This window comes from Rutilus rutilus (assembly GCF_951802725.1).
Source record: "Rutilus rutilus genome assembly, chromosome: 15".
Classification (NCBI taxonomy): domain Eukaryota; kingdom Metazoa; phylum Chordata; class Actinopteri; order Cypriniformes; family Leuciscidae; genus Rutilus; species Rutilus rutilus.
This window is the reverse complement of record NC_140220.1, coordinates 13961843-13974328: the sequence shown is the minus strand read 5'-3', so window position 1 is coordinate 13974328 and position 12486 is coordinate 13961843. Positions and strand designations below refer to the sequence as shown.

Below are 12486 nucleotides of genomic sequence, written 5' to 3'. Positions count from 1 at the left end.
TCTCTGCCGTTCATTCATTCACACACAGAAACGCGAATCACTTGAGAATGAAAAAAACTTACTACAGTATTCCTCAGCTCAGCTGCATCCGTTGCTCCTCGAAATACCAGCACTTCTGAGGTACATTTTCTATTATTATTATTACGATAGTATTATTCCTCACAGCGCTGCGAGACGGTGTAAACAAGTACAATGATCTGATTAACCCTCTGGGCTTCTTCGCCCGAAAACGGGCGAAAACTTGAATGTTTCGAATTGTTTAATTTTTTTGCTTCATCGGATGGGGGTGAAACTTGGTGACTTTTGTTTTATTACCTATATGAACACACAAAAAAATCAAGGAGATGATTCTGATATGTTAAAGGGTCGTAAAAAAAAAAGTCACACTTAGCTTCCTGCCGCCCGAAAACGGGCGACATAGGAAATGAATGGGAAATAGGGAAAAATAGGAAAACTCAGAGAAACCTTTGGTGGTACAAGCTACAGATCAGCCACTGTGCTGAAAAAAAGTGTTCAGCAATGAAGGGGTGACACTCTAAAACATCAAGAGTGCAAATAAGACACCCCCCCCCCCCCCCCCCCCCCCCACACACACACACACACACACAAACACACACACACACACACACACACAGAGAAATGAACTGGTAAGACTGAAACAGCAAATTTTGCCCCAAACTATATAAAAATTATATAATCATAATAACTCCAAAACTATAGCAAGGAGAGTCAAAAGGTAGGTATCGTTTGAAAGAACTCTTTAAATTTTTTGAAAATATAAATTACATTACATTTGGACATTGTCCTGCCAAGAAACAGCAGATAAAATACAATATATATATATAATTTTTATTATGATTTTGCATATCTTTCTTATTTGTCATGGAATAACTCAGGAAGGAAATAAGGTAGGAGGAAAATTCTTTTTTAGTGAAGTCCCCCTACATGTTAGCTGCATCTGGATAAAAAAAAAAAAAAATTGGATAAAAGAATCAAAAGTTACAGCATTTGGAAAAGAGAGAGCCTTTTTGTACAGTCTTTGACACCCCCTCATGGGCAATTTTTTTTCTCCATGAAGAATATCTTGTCATAAAAGCAATAGATTATGTTAATTTTGGGCTCATTTTAATTGTAATAATATGCTGTAAAAATTGAAGTGCCATTTTCAATTATCTGAGAATGTTTCATGAGCTGTATGATGTTTTTGACACATTGCAGTACATTATTTTATAGATTATGAAAAAAAAAGAAATTCTATTTATCAGCAAATAACTCAGCAATACTTGAGTTTTTCAAAGTGGATACATTCACTGTAAAGTTCAGACTCTAAGCTTTCAAATGACATCAACTTTGTGTTTTGAGTCTCGTTTGAACTGATAAGAAAAAAAGCGAGCAAATCACGCCGGCGCGATTGCCGACCCCAGGAGCCGTCTACTTTCTATTCGCTCTCACGGTACTTTGATGTCATTCACCGATTGGTCTGTGCAGCGCCGGTTCAAGTCGAACAAGCCTTCTCTCTCCTTCCCCATCATGAGTGGACACACCCCCTACTGCTGATTGACTCACTCTCTCTCCTCCCCCATCATTAGTGGACACACCCCCTACTGCTGATTGACTCACTCTCTCTCCTCCCCCATTATGAGTGGATACGCCCCCTACTGCTGGTTGACTCTCTCTCCTCCCCCATCATGAGTGGACACGCCCCCTACTGCTGATTGACTCTCTCTCCTTCCCCATCATGAGTGGACACACCCCCTACTGCTGATTGACTCACTCTCTCTCCTCCCCCATCATGAGTGGATACGCCCCCTACTGCTGATTGACTCACTCTCTCTCCTCCCCCATCATGAGTGGACACGCCCCCTACTGCTGATTGACTCACTCCCTCTCCTCCCCCATCATGAGTGGACACGCCCCCTACTACCTCTGATTGGTAGTGGCTGGTTTGTTGTGGTGCTCAGTCCGATCCACTTTAAACAGTGTTTTTCAGAAATCGCTTACTGCACCTTTAAGCTTTTCATCTAGATGGCTGCTTTTAATTGTGCTTTTAAATGTCGTTGTTGACGCCTGGAGAATCCTGAACAGTAAAGACATTTCGGTGGCTCAATAGCTAGCTAGTTAATTTGCAATATGTGATCTGATCTGACTGAGCAGTTGTTAGATTTGAACATCAGTAATGTGATTTAATTGAATACATTTATGTTTTCATTTGTTCAGAACAAAACCGGCAGATGTGTTACTTGTTCAGATGACATATTTTCGGATACATGCCTAGTACAGGGTTGTCAAACTCAGTTTAGCTCCAACTCTAATTTAACACACCTGAACCAGCCAATCAAGGTCTTCAGGATTACTAGAATCTTCCAGGCAGGTGTTTTGGAGATAAACTCTGCAGGACAGTGGCCCTCCAGGAGCAGAGTTTGACACATGTGGCCCTCCAGGAGCAGAGTTTGACACATGTGGCCTAATGGGACATACTTCTTATTGTCATGTCGATGTACAATGTCAGATCCATTCTGATATGTGATCACAGATTCATCCACGCAGAGGAGCAGTGCTGAAGCACTGATAAATAATAACTACTCAAAATACTCACAAAAATAAAAAAAGAACTAAAGTAACTTGCAATTTTTATGTTTCAGACAGAGATGGCGATAGAGAGGCAAAAGTTGCATACCGCAACTTTAATGAAATATGATTATTTATAATTATTTAGTTTCATCCACTGTCTTATCCTTGAAAGTTGCTCTCCTACATTTTGGCCAACTCGCAGCATCTTTTTTGTGGTTGTTGTTGTCTACTATTTGAAAGACTTTGCATTAGGAGCACTCCTGTGACGCTTTAAAATGCTGTCTAAGTAGGAATAGAGCTATAGTATATCTCTCTTTTAATGAAGTGATCTGTATATAATCCTTGATTATTTACTTGCATCTCTCTATTTCAAAGTAAAGAATAATCTGTGTTGTTCTTTTTTCTTCTTTTTTAGGCTAAAGCCCACCCTGCCATTTGTCCCATGGAATCAGGAGGGATGGAAGACTAGCCTGTGTTCAGTCCCTCCTGTGTGTCACTCACATTCTCTGTTGGCCTTAGCCAACAACACATGTGTGAAATCTACCTTTTTTGAACTAAGGGAACGTTTTGTGAAACTCTACCGTAGGAAGGTGTGTCCCAAAGCACCACTGTATAGCATATCACACGTCACATATTCATAATTGCCTTCTGTGTTTTTTTTATTGCACAGACACTAGTTTTCTCAATGATGACAGTTTAAGGGGAAGTAAATGGTTTCATGTCATACGTTGGGCTTTTAAGATGTCAAGTAAAGGAGAATTGTGTTTTTAAGAATGTTTCTTGTTTCGTGAATTTTCATTTAAAATAAAAGCTACACGGTTTGATATTTTGCTTCACATTCCTTTATTTTAGTGTCCATATGGCATTAATACATACTGTACAATGGTGTTTTGTTTGTTCTGCCCTCAGGCTCACTTGCATCATTATCTAGCAGTGGATGGCATGGAGTTGGCTGGGTTTAATGAGGCACTATCATCTATCTCAGATCTTATTGATGACTACACACACCTGGAACACCCTCTCATGCCCAATGCGCCCAGACTCACCATCGCCACCTGATCGCTGTGTATACTAGCAAAGACCCTTTCAAGGCAAGTCATTTCAGTCGGTGGCCATCTATGAAACTCCTCTCGGGCAGCTATTTCAGTCATGCAAGTACAGCTCCTATCTCTTTGAATGGGGAAACATCAAATTCTCCAAAGCTGTTCACAAAGCTTACGATTAAATTTCATATTTGAAATCACCAATGAAATCTTACAACAACTGTCTCATAAATGTTGTTTCTTATGCTTTTTTAAAAGCATTAACAGCAGCTGCAGGGACGCAAATACTTTACTAAACAGTGATTTGGTCTTTTAGTTAGAAGGCGGGACTTTTCCACCATATTGCACACTGCACTTTCTCCCTTTCATTGTAATACACCATCTTTAGCCCTATTCGGACGGTAATTGTTTCTCCTGTGGACATCTGTAAATACATTTGCATGGCACCTCAGTGTTAAACTCATGCATTCGGATGGCGAATTATTCGCTGTTGAGGAGCGAGTTTTGTGATCCTACGAACTCGGGAACACACTGCTGACATGGTCATTCGCATGATTGTCTGCTGTAAATAAAATGTCATATGCTTGGAATTAGAATAAATTCATATTTTATTTAAAAATAGGAAAATAATATCCTAATTATTTGTTTTTTATCTCAAAATAATGGATGTCATTTTAAAAATGTGGCAATGAGCAGAAATAAGTTAATACAGAATCTTATTGACATGAGGTAAACATAAAGCTGCTTGGTTTATATTTTTAAATGTATATAGTTTCTGCCATTTCAAATGTTTGCTTGCTTTTCTTTATCCTTTGAGTGGTGATGAAAGTGCACATTGTTCTTGTAAATACTTTACAGCATTTCAGTAATAAAAGTGTAAGTCGGCTAACTCTTTCAAATGGATCCAAATTACAGCGAAGCATAATCGTTATCCTATGGTGCTCAGCAGTGGACAAAAAGGATTTAAACAGTACATTTTCAATTGATCTCTTCTTGTAAACTCAGTGATGTGGATTCGGATAGCAATTAAATCACCTCACGACCTTGGTGTTTATAAAAAAAAAAAAAAAAAAGGTAATTCGGCCGGGGATTTTGCACTTGTGGTGGTAGAAAAACACTGACATTCTGGATTCGGACAGCAATAAAATCACCGACCAGCCCCTGTAAATGATTATGTTGCAAATTAGCTCTAAATAAATATTAATAATCAATCATAACTTGTTATAATTAATTATGAATATTTGGATCAGTTAATAGAATTAACTTAAAGTCCCTGTAAAGTCAAAATTAAGTATGTTTTCTGAGTTTGTCACACCACAGAAAAAGGTGTTATTAGCCACCCAGCCAAATTTGAATGATAAAAAAAGCCGGCAAGTACATAAAATAAGCTATCAAAATCTTGCAAAAATGAGCAGTAGTCTGCTCTCAAACGCTGGGGGCGTGTCCGCTGGCTGCGCTGAAACCACGCCCACTCGCGGGAAAGCTGACGAAAGCCAGCCGACGATGGCACCAGTTGTCTGCGCGACGGGAGGATGAAGGCCGAGGCGGGAGATAATCGGTTCGGCCCCATTCATCAGTAACAGCGGATTATCAGTGAATCCCAGTTGTCTCCGACGAAAGTTTATAAAACTATCCTGTGTAAAATGATCACTACAGAGGCGGATTTTGGCGGTGATCCTAAGCTCTCCATCAAGGTGGCTCTTCACAAAATTAATCCACCTCTTCTTGATGTGATCGTTTTTCGGAAATTTAAATAAGGACATCTGTTTTGTACGTGATCGCATCCAGGTAGTACGCATTTCCGTGACGAAGGCATAGCTAGCTAGCAAACTGTAGGCTGTAGTAACTAATAGTACTGACAGTAACTCGCGATCGGCAAACTGATGTGAATGAATGTGCTATATTGTTAGGGGAGGGGCAGCGTCAGGGGCGTCATCAAGTAGGGGTGTGTCCAGGAGCTCAGGGGCTCCAGTGCGTCATCGAGCCCCCGTTTTAGCCCCGCCCAAAAAATCCGGAACACAGCAATGGTGAAAAACTGTTTAACGGTCTAACTCCACAATTCAGTACTTCACAGTTCACAGTCTTTGTAATATGTTTTATCAATACATTTCTAACATTTATAATGTGTTTAGAATTTTTTTTTAGAATTGCCTTTACAGGGACTTTAATGTAGTAAAATTAATATTACAATCAATTAACCTGTTTGTGCCATGAACACTCAGTGTTAATTGTTTATTAATTTTACTGAAATGTACATTTCCGAGGTATGGTACATGTCTTTCTTACTGTACAGCACTATTCAGAGCCTGTAGTCAAAATCTACATGATTAGGGACTAGGAACAGTATGAGCTTGAGACACGGACAACTTTACTTGTGATATGAACACGACTTTATTAATTAGACTAAACACTTAAACTACTCTAACACATACATACATGCACACAGTTTACCAAGGGAAAGAGAGCTGAAGCAGAATACAGGAAAGCAAGAAGTTATTGCATTGTTTTAAATTCAGCAGATCAAAAGCCTTGAGCAGTTTAGTTCTAACACGCCCTTCTTTAAAAGGGGAAAGGATACTTAATGTATCAAATAATGAGACTAAGTTCGATACTTGCATGTCTCGCCCATTTGAATTAAACTGTCCTGATGCAATTTGTTGAGGCTTCAGTTGATCTTTGCTGATGTGATCTTGATTAGAGAGAACCAGTGGAAGTCAGAGGATCTTTGGTGAATGGAAAGACAAGGCTGCAGCCTGGCTCAAGCTTGGGGGTCCTTAGAAAACTTCTAGTTCAGCATCATCTTCAAATCCTTTTCATCAGGATTTCAGAAAAGGGACTAAGAGGTGTGATCTTGTGATCAGTGATTTTTAAAGTGGGAAGATGTCACACCCTCTGGAGGGTTGTGAGCCAATAAGAAGTTGTTCCCTTTGGAGGGAATTTCTTTTCGACCTTTTGTTCAAGCAGGCCTTTGAACATGTAATTTGATTGGGTGTTTAACAAAAGAATCTTCAAGATTCTTATAATACTAATGCATCACAAAGTTAGCAAAATGTAATATAAATTAACAAATGGGGGATGAAGATTGGAGTTTATAGAGGCTAAACATGCTACACATATGACTTTGGTTAACCACAGTATGCAAGTCTGAAACATTAATCCAAAAGAGTTTAAAAAAGAGAATGAATACATTGGCCAAACCACATTAAAGGAAAATCATGAGATGGGAAAATTAGATACGTTTAAACATTTCTCAAGTGGTTATATATAGAATATATAGGATTAAAAGGGTTTATTTATCCTTCTCAGCAAGAATTAAGTGAGAGTCACAACTCTCTGCAAATTCCTTTTGGGTCGTAAAAGTCTTATCAGTCTTAATAGCCCCTTTCACACAGAGATTCCGGAAAATACATGGATAAAGTGACCCAGGATTTGACCCGGGTTCATTTGATTTTGATTCATTCACACTGCCAGTGATTTTCCGGAATCAGAGAGTGCGTTCACACACAACCCGTAAAAATCCCATAAAGACACGTGACATCGATGTGACTTATAATGTCTCAGCAGCGTCTTAAGTTTTCTTATGAGCTGCGATTTCTCTCTTGAGAAACCACGCTTGTGCATTTTTTTTTCTGATTCGATCATAAACTTGCGCATTACGTACCGTTTCACTAGCTGGCGAACGATCCCGGCTTCAGCGTCATCACTACGACACGGCATTATTACGGCTTTTGTTCACACAGCGCGCGTTCCAGGACTGAACACGGCAGTGTTACTAGGTCCCGAACCTGGCATCGGTGCCGGCATCAATCCCGGGTTGTGTTTGCGTTCACACAGAAGGCGTTCTGGCAATTTCCCGGCAATTTGCTGGGATCATCGCGCTGTGTGAAAGGGGCTAATGTTTCCTGTAACAGGACAGGTGTTAGCTTCAGTTGGGATGTTAGTTTTGGGGGAAGTTTCACAGACCTTTGTTGGGAGAGTGAGTTTGCTGGATTATTCATTAAATATAATGAATAATTTGTGTGTGTCTGATTGGTCCAGATGCTACATTAAGAATATCTTACTGCCCCATGAGAAACAATTACGGCCAGAACAGGCCTTTTTGTGTACGTAGTCTTTGATACTAGACAAAGTGATCTACATGTATAATAAACAATACTTTCAAATTTTTGGACCAATATTTTCTTGATGTAAACTGTCTCTGTTGTAGAGACTATGGGCCCTATTTTAACGACTAAGTTAATAAAATAGTCATAATATCAAACATTGCCTGAATAATGTAGTTTTAATGGAAGGAAACACAGATTCATTTTTATTACACTTCAGTAAAACACAAGAAATGCCACTTTATGTAATACTAGATTAACACACACAGTCAATTCTATAGTCTTGTCATTGGCACAGTCAAACTCTCATCCTCATTTAATATGGCTCTCTCTATATTGACCTGTTGGCAGATGATTTGTTTGCAGGTTAGCTGTATTTTTACTTTACACTTGTTTTCATATCCCTATAATCATTCATTCAGAAGGTTTTAATTTATGCCTGTTTAATCAATTGTTGCAGGTCCCTAAAGTATTTTTGTCATTCTCTAATGACCAGTGATACAGTTCATTGATCATGTTGTCGTGTTTGAAGCTATGTTTCCCTTAAAACATTTTAATACCTCATAGGTTTTTAATTAAATTCAATCTTAAATTCTTGCATAAAGTCATAAAAGGTCTTAAATGTAATATCCTTAAACATACAGACAGTGATGGGTATTAACTGATTAAATGTCATGGATTACGTAATCAGATTCCAAAAATGTAGTACTTGTAATTCGATTATATTACAGTACGTTTTAAAATACTCATAATCAGATTACAGTTACTTTTTATAGATTATATGATTGCGTATTCACACAATGGCAGTAAATTATTCATAATTTATTAATTCTCACTAATTCTTTTTACCCTTATATTTTCTTTTCTAAAAAATCTGATTGTGTCATACGGTTTAGCTTTGTTCACAATGTGGAACTACTAAACACTGGATATGATAAAGAGTGTTTCACAGCTATGCATCAGCAGTGACAAAAATATTTAAATCCTAGAAAACGTTGAATGTGTAATGTCATTGCTGTTTTCATGTTTATAATTATTTGTTCATGTAATGCAGGGATTCCCAAACTTTTTTTTTTGGTCAGACAAACCCCTTTGACCCAAAACATTTTCTTGGAGACCCCTGAGATTTTAAACAAGTTTGATCAAAAGTAATCTAGTAGTCAAAATACATTACCTAAAATGAGTAATATAGATTACATTACTAACTACAATTATCGTCATGTAATTTGAAATTAGTAAAAGACTACAATTTGCAATTAATCTGCCCAGTACTGCAAAAAGATACCCTATAGGTGGGTCAAATTCTCAAGAGCTGTTCACACATACAGCAATTCATAGTTTTCAGTCCCATGACTGGCACAGAGACCTGGAGAGCAAAACACCCATACAACTGCAGCACAGGTCTGTCAATTATGAATCTGTTACAAGCCATGAATATTAAGATCACCTCTCAAATATATGTGAACAGAAAAGCAAGTTCTGGACACCTGTGATCCATAAATGGCACCCACCACAGTATTTCAATCACTCCAAACAGCAGGACATCCTAAACATTTAACGTGGCTTCGTGTACTATTTAAAAGATCAAATTCAGGATACACCTTATTGATGATGCATGGCGAAATCGGTATCCTCGGATTCGGCATGACCCAAGGAATCCATAGATACCAAATTTACGATTTTCTGACAAACTGTTCAAAAGTTATTGGCCAAAATATCCATTTTCCATATCTCATGACCCGTAGGTGGCGTTGTTCCCAACTTTGGCATGGAACCTCAGGGCATACTTCCGATGAACTGTACCAATTTTCGTTTTGATTGATCAATTTTTGGCTGAGATACAGCCTCTGAACCAATTTTGGGTCGACCTCGTTAACTTTGTGACACCATAACTTTTGAACAAACTTGAATAAAAAAAATCTGTTCAGTCATTTCTGTGCGTCTCAGTCCAAAGATCATTTGAGTACATTTTTGTCAAATTTGGTCAAATTTTGAAAGAGGAGTAGCAAAAAAACTTAATACTGTACTTTTCAAAATGGCCACTACTGTAATGGGCGGAGTCTTAATGGACTATATTGGTCTTGATCACCATGATGAGAGGAATCAAGTGTACTAAGTTTCATTTTTCTAGATCAAATGGTTCAAAACTTATAACCCTTTGAATGTTGAATTTTTGAACTGGTGGTGGCGCTATAGAGTTGGTCCTAGAGACTCCAAAATTGGTCCAATTACTTTTCATGACCATATGTACAAGTGTGCCAAATTTCATCATTTTCCTACTTACGGTTCATAGGGCTGCCATAGACTCCCATTTGCAGAAGAAGAAGAAGAAGAAGAATAATAAGAAAACCAACGGATACAATAGGTGCCTTGCCCCTTCGGGGCTTGGCCCCTAATTACGACAATACATTAAAATAAAATGGTAAGAAATGCTAGTTTGCATTATCAAGCAGCATTACAAGGTGTTTTGTACAGCTAAAAATAACTAAGCGGATGACACGAAGCCAGACACATTCAATTTACAAATGGCTGCGCTCGCTCTACATTAAAAATAAAGTGGATAGTTTCATTAGTGAAAACACATTTGGTCTTACCTCTTCTTGGTAAACTATTGTAAAACAACAGTTTGAATCAGGTCTTTCTGAACCATGCCATTACATGTTATAAAAGCGTATGGCTGCCTGAACCTATACATTCAGTTCAATGGCAGACGATTGAAAGCAACTCCGAGGTACTTTGGTTTATTGCCTGCACCAAAGCGCATGAACACATTTACAACAGGAGTGTGTTGACAATTACTTGTGTCTTCGTTTACATACTTGCATAGAGTATTTCTGGCCAAAACTGTGCATATGCTATAGCTAGCTTTAAGTAAAACTAATAAGCATTGTGTACTTCCTTTTTTTTGTCTGTTTTATATTAAGTGCAGCTCTGAGAACATGTTGTCGTCACCGTTACACTTCCTCTGACACACACAAGACGTGATCCACTGCATATTCCAGCGTACGTTAGATCCTCCTTTGCAGTGGAAGTCTATGTTCAGCATTGTGGACTTGTTGGGAAGGCAGCAGCGCTTGTCTGTGCAGATGCCGCAGTATGTCGGCCGGTGCTTCTTAACGCTGCTACAGCCAGACAGTGTGAGCTTCTCCGCTTTACTGGCCTGGAACTTCGCTCGGCAGGTTTTCCCTCTTGGCATCTGTGCATGAAAGAGGATTACAAGAAAAATCCTTTAATTTCTTATGATTTGGGGTTCAAAAATAGAACTTTGGAAAAGTTCTGCTTCATTAGGTAATTTACTGTAATATACTTGCATATCCTTGAGTATAAGAAATAATGAATTTCAGCATCCTTTTATGCATTGTCTGCCAATGTTGTGAAGAATGACCTGCCTGTGTGACAGAGTTTCAGTCCAGTTGATGGAAATGTCACTTGCCCTTTCAGAGCCTGTGCCTTTACCCTTGAAAATGTTTCATTCATTGATTCTTGTACATTCCTTTTTTTGTGCCTTGCTAATGTAAATGTTTGGTTTTCAGTGACATTTATATCGGTTTTGCTGTTTATATTTATATCGCTGTTATTTAGCATAGATGACTAATAGTCAAGAATTTAGACTTTGTCTGATTTCTCAGAAAGTACATTGTCCAAATGTACATTTTCTTTCTATAAAGAAAAAGAAATGTAATTTATACAAATATAAATATATATAACCGATATTAAAATATAAAATTAAATAGGGCCCACACTTCCTTACAGAAAATAAGCTTGTTTCAATCCTATAGCAATATTCCATGAACTGTTACATGTATCATTCTGCAGTACTTCAGTTAGCATGTATCCAATCTGTGAAATGGAAATGGACCAGAAGTAGCTAAAATCACAAGCCTAAAAAAATAAAAAAATTAAAAAAAAAACATTCCTGAAACTGGGTAGAATACACAATTGACATAATGACGCCATTATGACGCAAGGGGTGCTGAAGTCAACTGGTTTTAATAATATACTTAATATCTCTGTGTAAAACTAAAACAATGATGCTGCCACTATTATAAGGTTGATCTGTAGTGTAGCTTCAAATAAAATAAAATAAAATATATGGAATTTTGACCCCACTTTATGGTAAATATTGACTATTTTTATTTAATAATTCGTGTCTATCTTCCTTCCTTAAACAGTCTTAACAAAAGCACAAATTTCAGCTGAGTGGTGTTACACATGGTGTAACCCTATTGTCAATCTTTGGATGTCAAAGAATTATAGCTTTGTGATTGTTGCAACCCTGTTGCCACCATTTGGAAAATGTCTAAATACATCAGTTTTTCTTACAATAACCAAGTAATATGGCAGTCAACACTACAATGTGTGTATAGGTGGTAAAAAAAAAAAAAAAAAAAATCAGCTAGTTTAATTTTATAGTAGATTAGTTTATGCACCGTATCTAATAGTTCCCAAATAAATAAACTGGTATTTGTGCCTCTATCGCCAAGTCCAATAGTGCCCCGTTCATTAAAAGTGCATATTAACATCAGGTTATGGTGGTTTTCTTTTCAGTTGAGACTTTTGTGTTTGTGTCAGGCACTAACACGCCTGTTCTTGACTATTTGTTTCAATAAAAACTTACTGCAAGATCCTCATGGTTGTAATTTTCCCTTAAGCTCTTTAGGAATGCTATAGTATAGTACTGTGAATAATCTGACATCAGTACTGACACCTGACACTAAAGGTCATTGACATTTTTGTTTTGTTTTTTTACTTTCTTGCAAATCCACCTT

General features: G+C 37.8%; 2 protein-coding genes across 7 annotated transcripts in view; one reads left to right on the top strand and one right to left on the bottom strand.

Annotated features, from left to right (window-relative positions):
* Window positions 1–12486, top strand: part of tube1 (tubulin, epsilon 1) — a 61057-nt gene that overhangs the window by 40673 nt on the left and 7898 nt on the right. For 3 of the 6 annotated variants that reach the window (XM_084431799.1, XM_084431795.1, XM_084431797.1), the window contains 2 exons: window positions 2987–3161; window positions 3481–3662. In XM_084431799.1, the coding sequence (XP_084287925.1) occupies window positions 2987–3161; window positions 3481–3630 (325 nt within the window). In that variant the 3' untranslated portion in view covers window positions 3631–3662. Of the gene's footprint in view, window positions 1–2986; window positions 3162–3480; window positions 3840–12486 lie in introns of those variants that run through there. The other 3 variants (XM_084431798.1, XM_084431794.1, XM_084431796.1) reach the window with 1 other exon arrangement.
* The window catches only part of ccn6 (cellular communication network factor 6), a 41290-nt gene continuing 37392 nt past the window's right edge, over window positions 8589–12486 (bottom strand). The window contains exon 4 of the mRNA XM_084431984.1: window positions 8589–10944. Within this exon, the coding sequence (XP_084288110.1) occupies window positions 10632–10944 (313 nt within the window). The 3' untranslated portion in view covers window positions 8589–10631. The remainder of the gene's footprint in view (window positions 10945–12486) is intronic.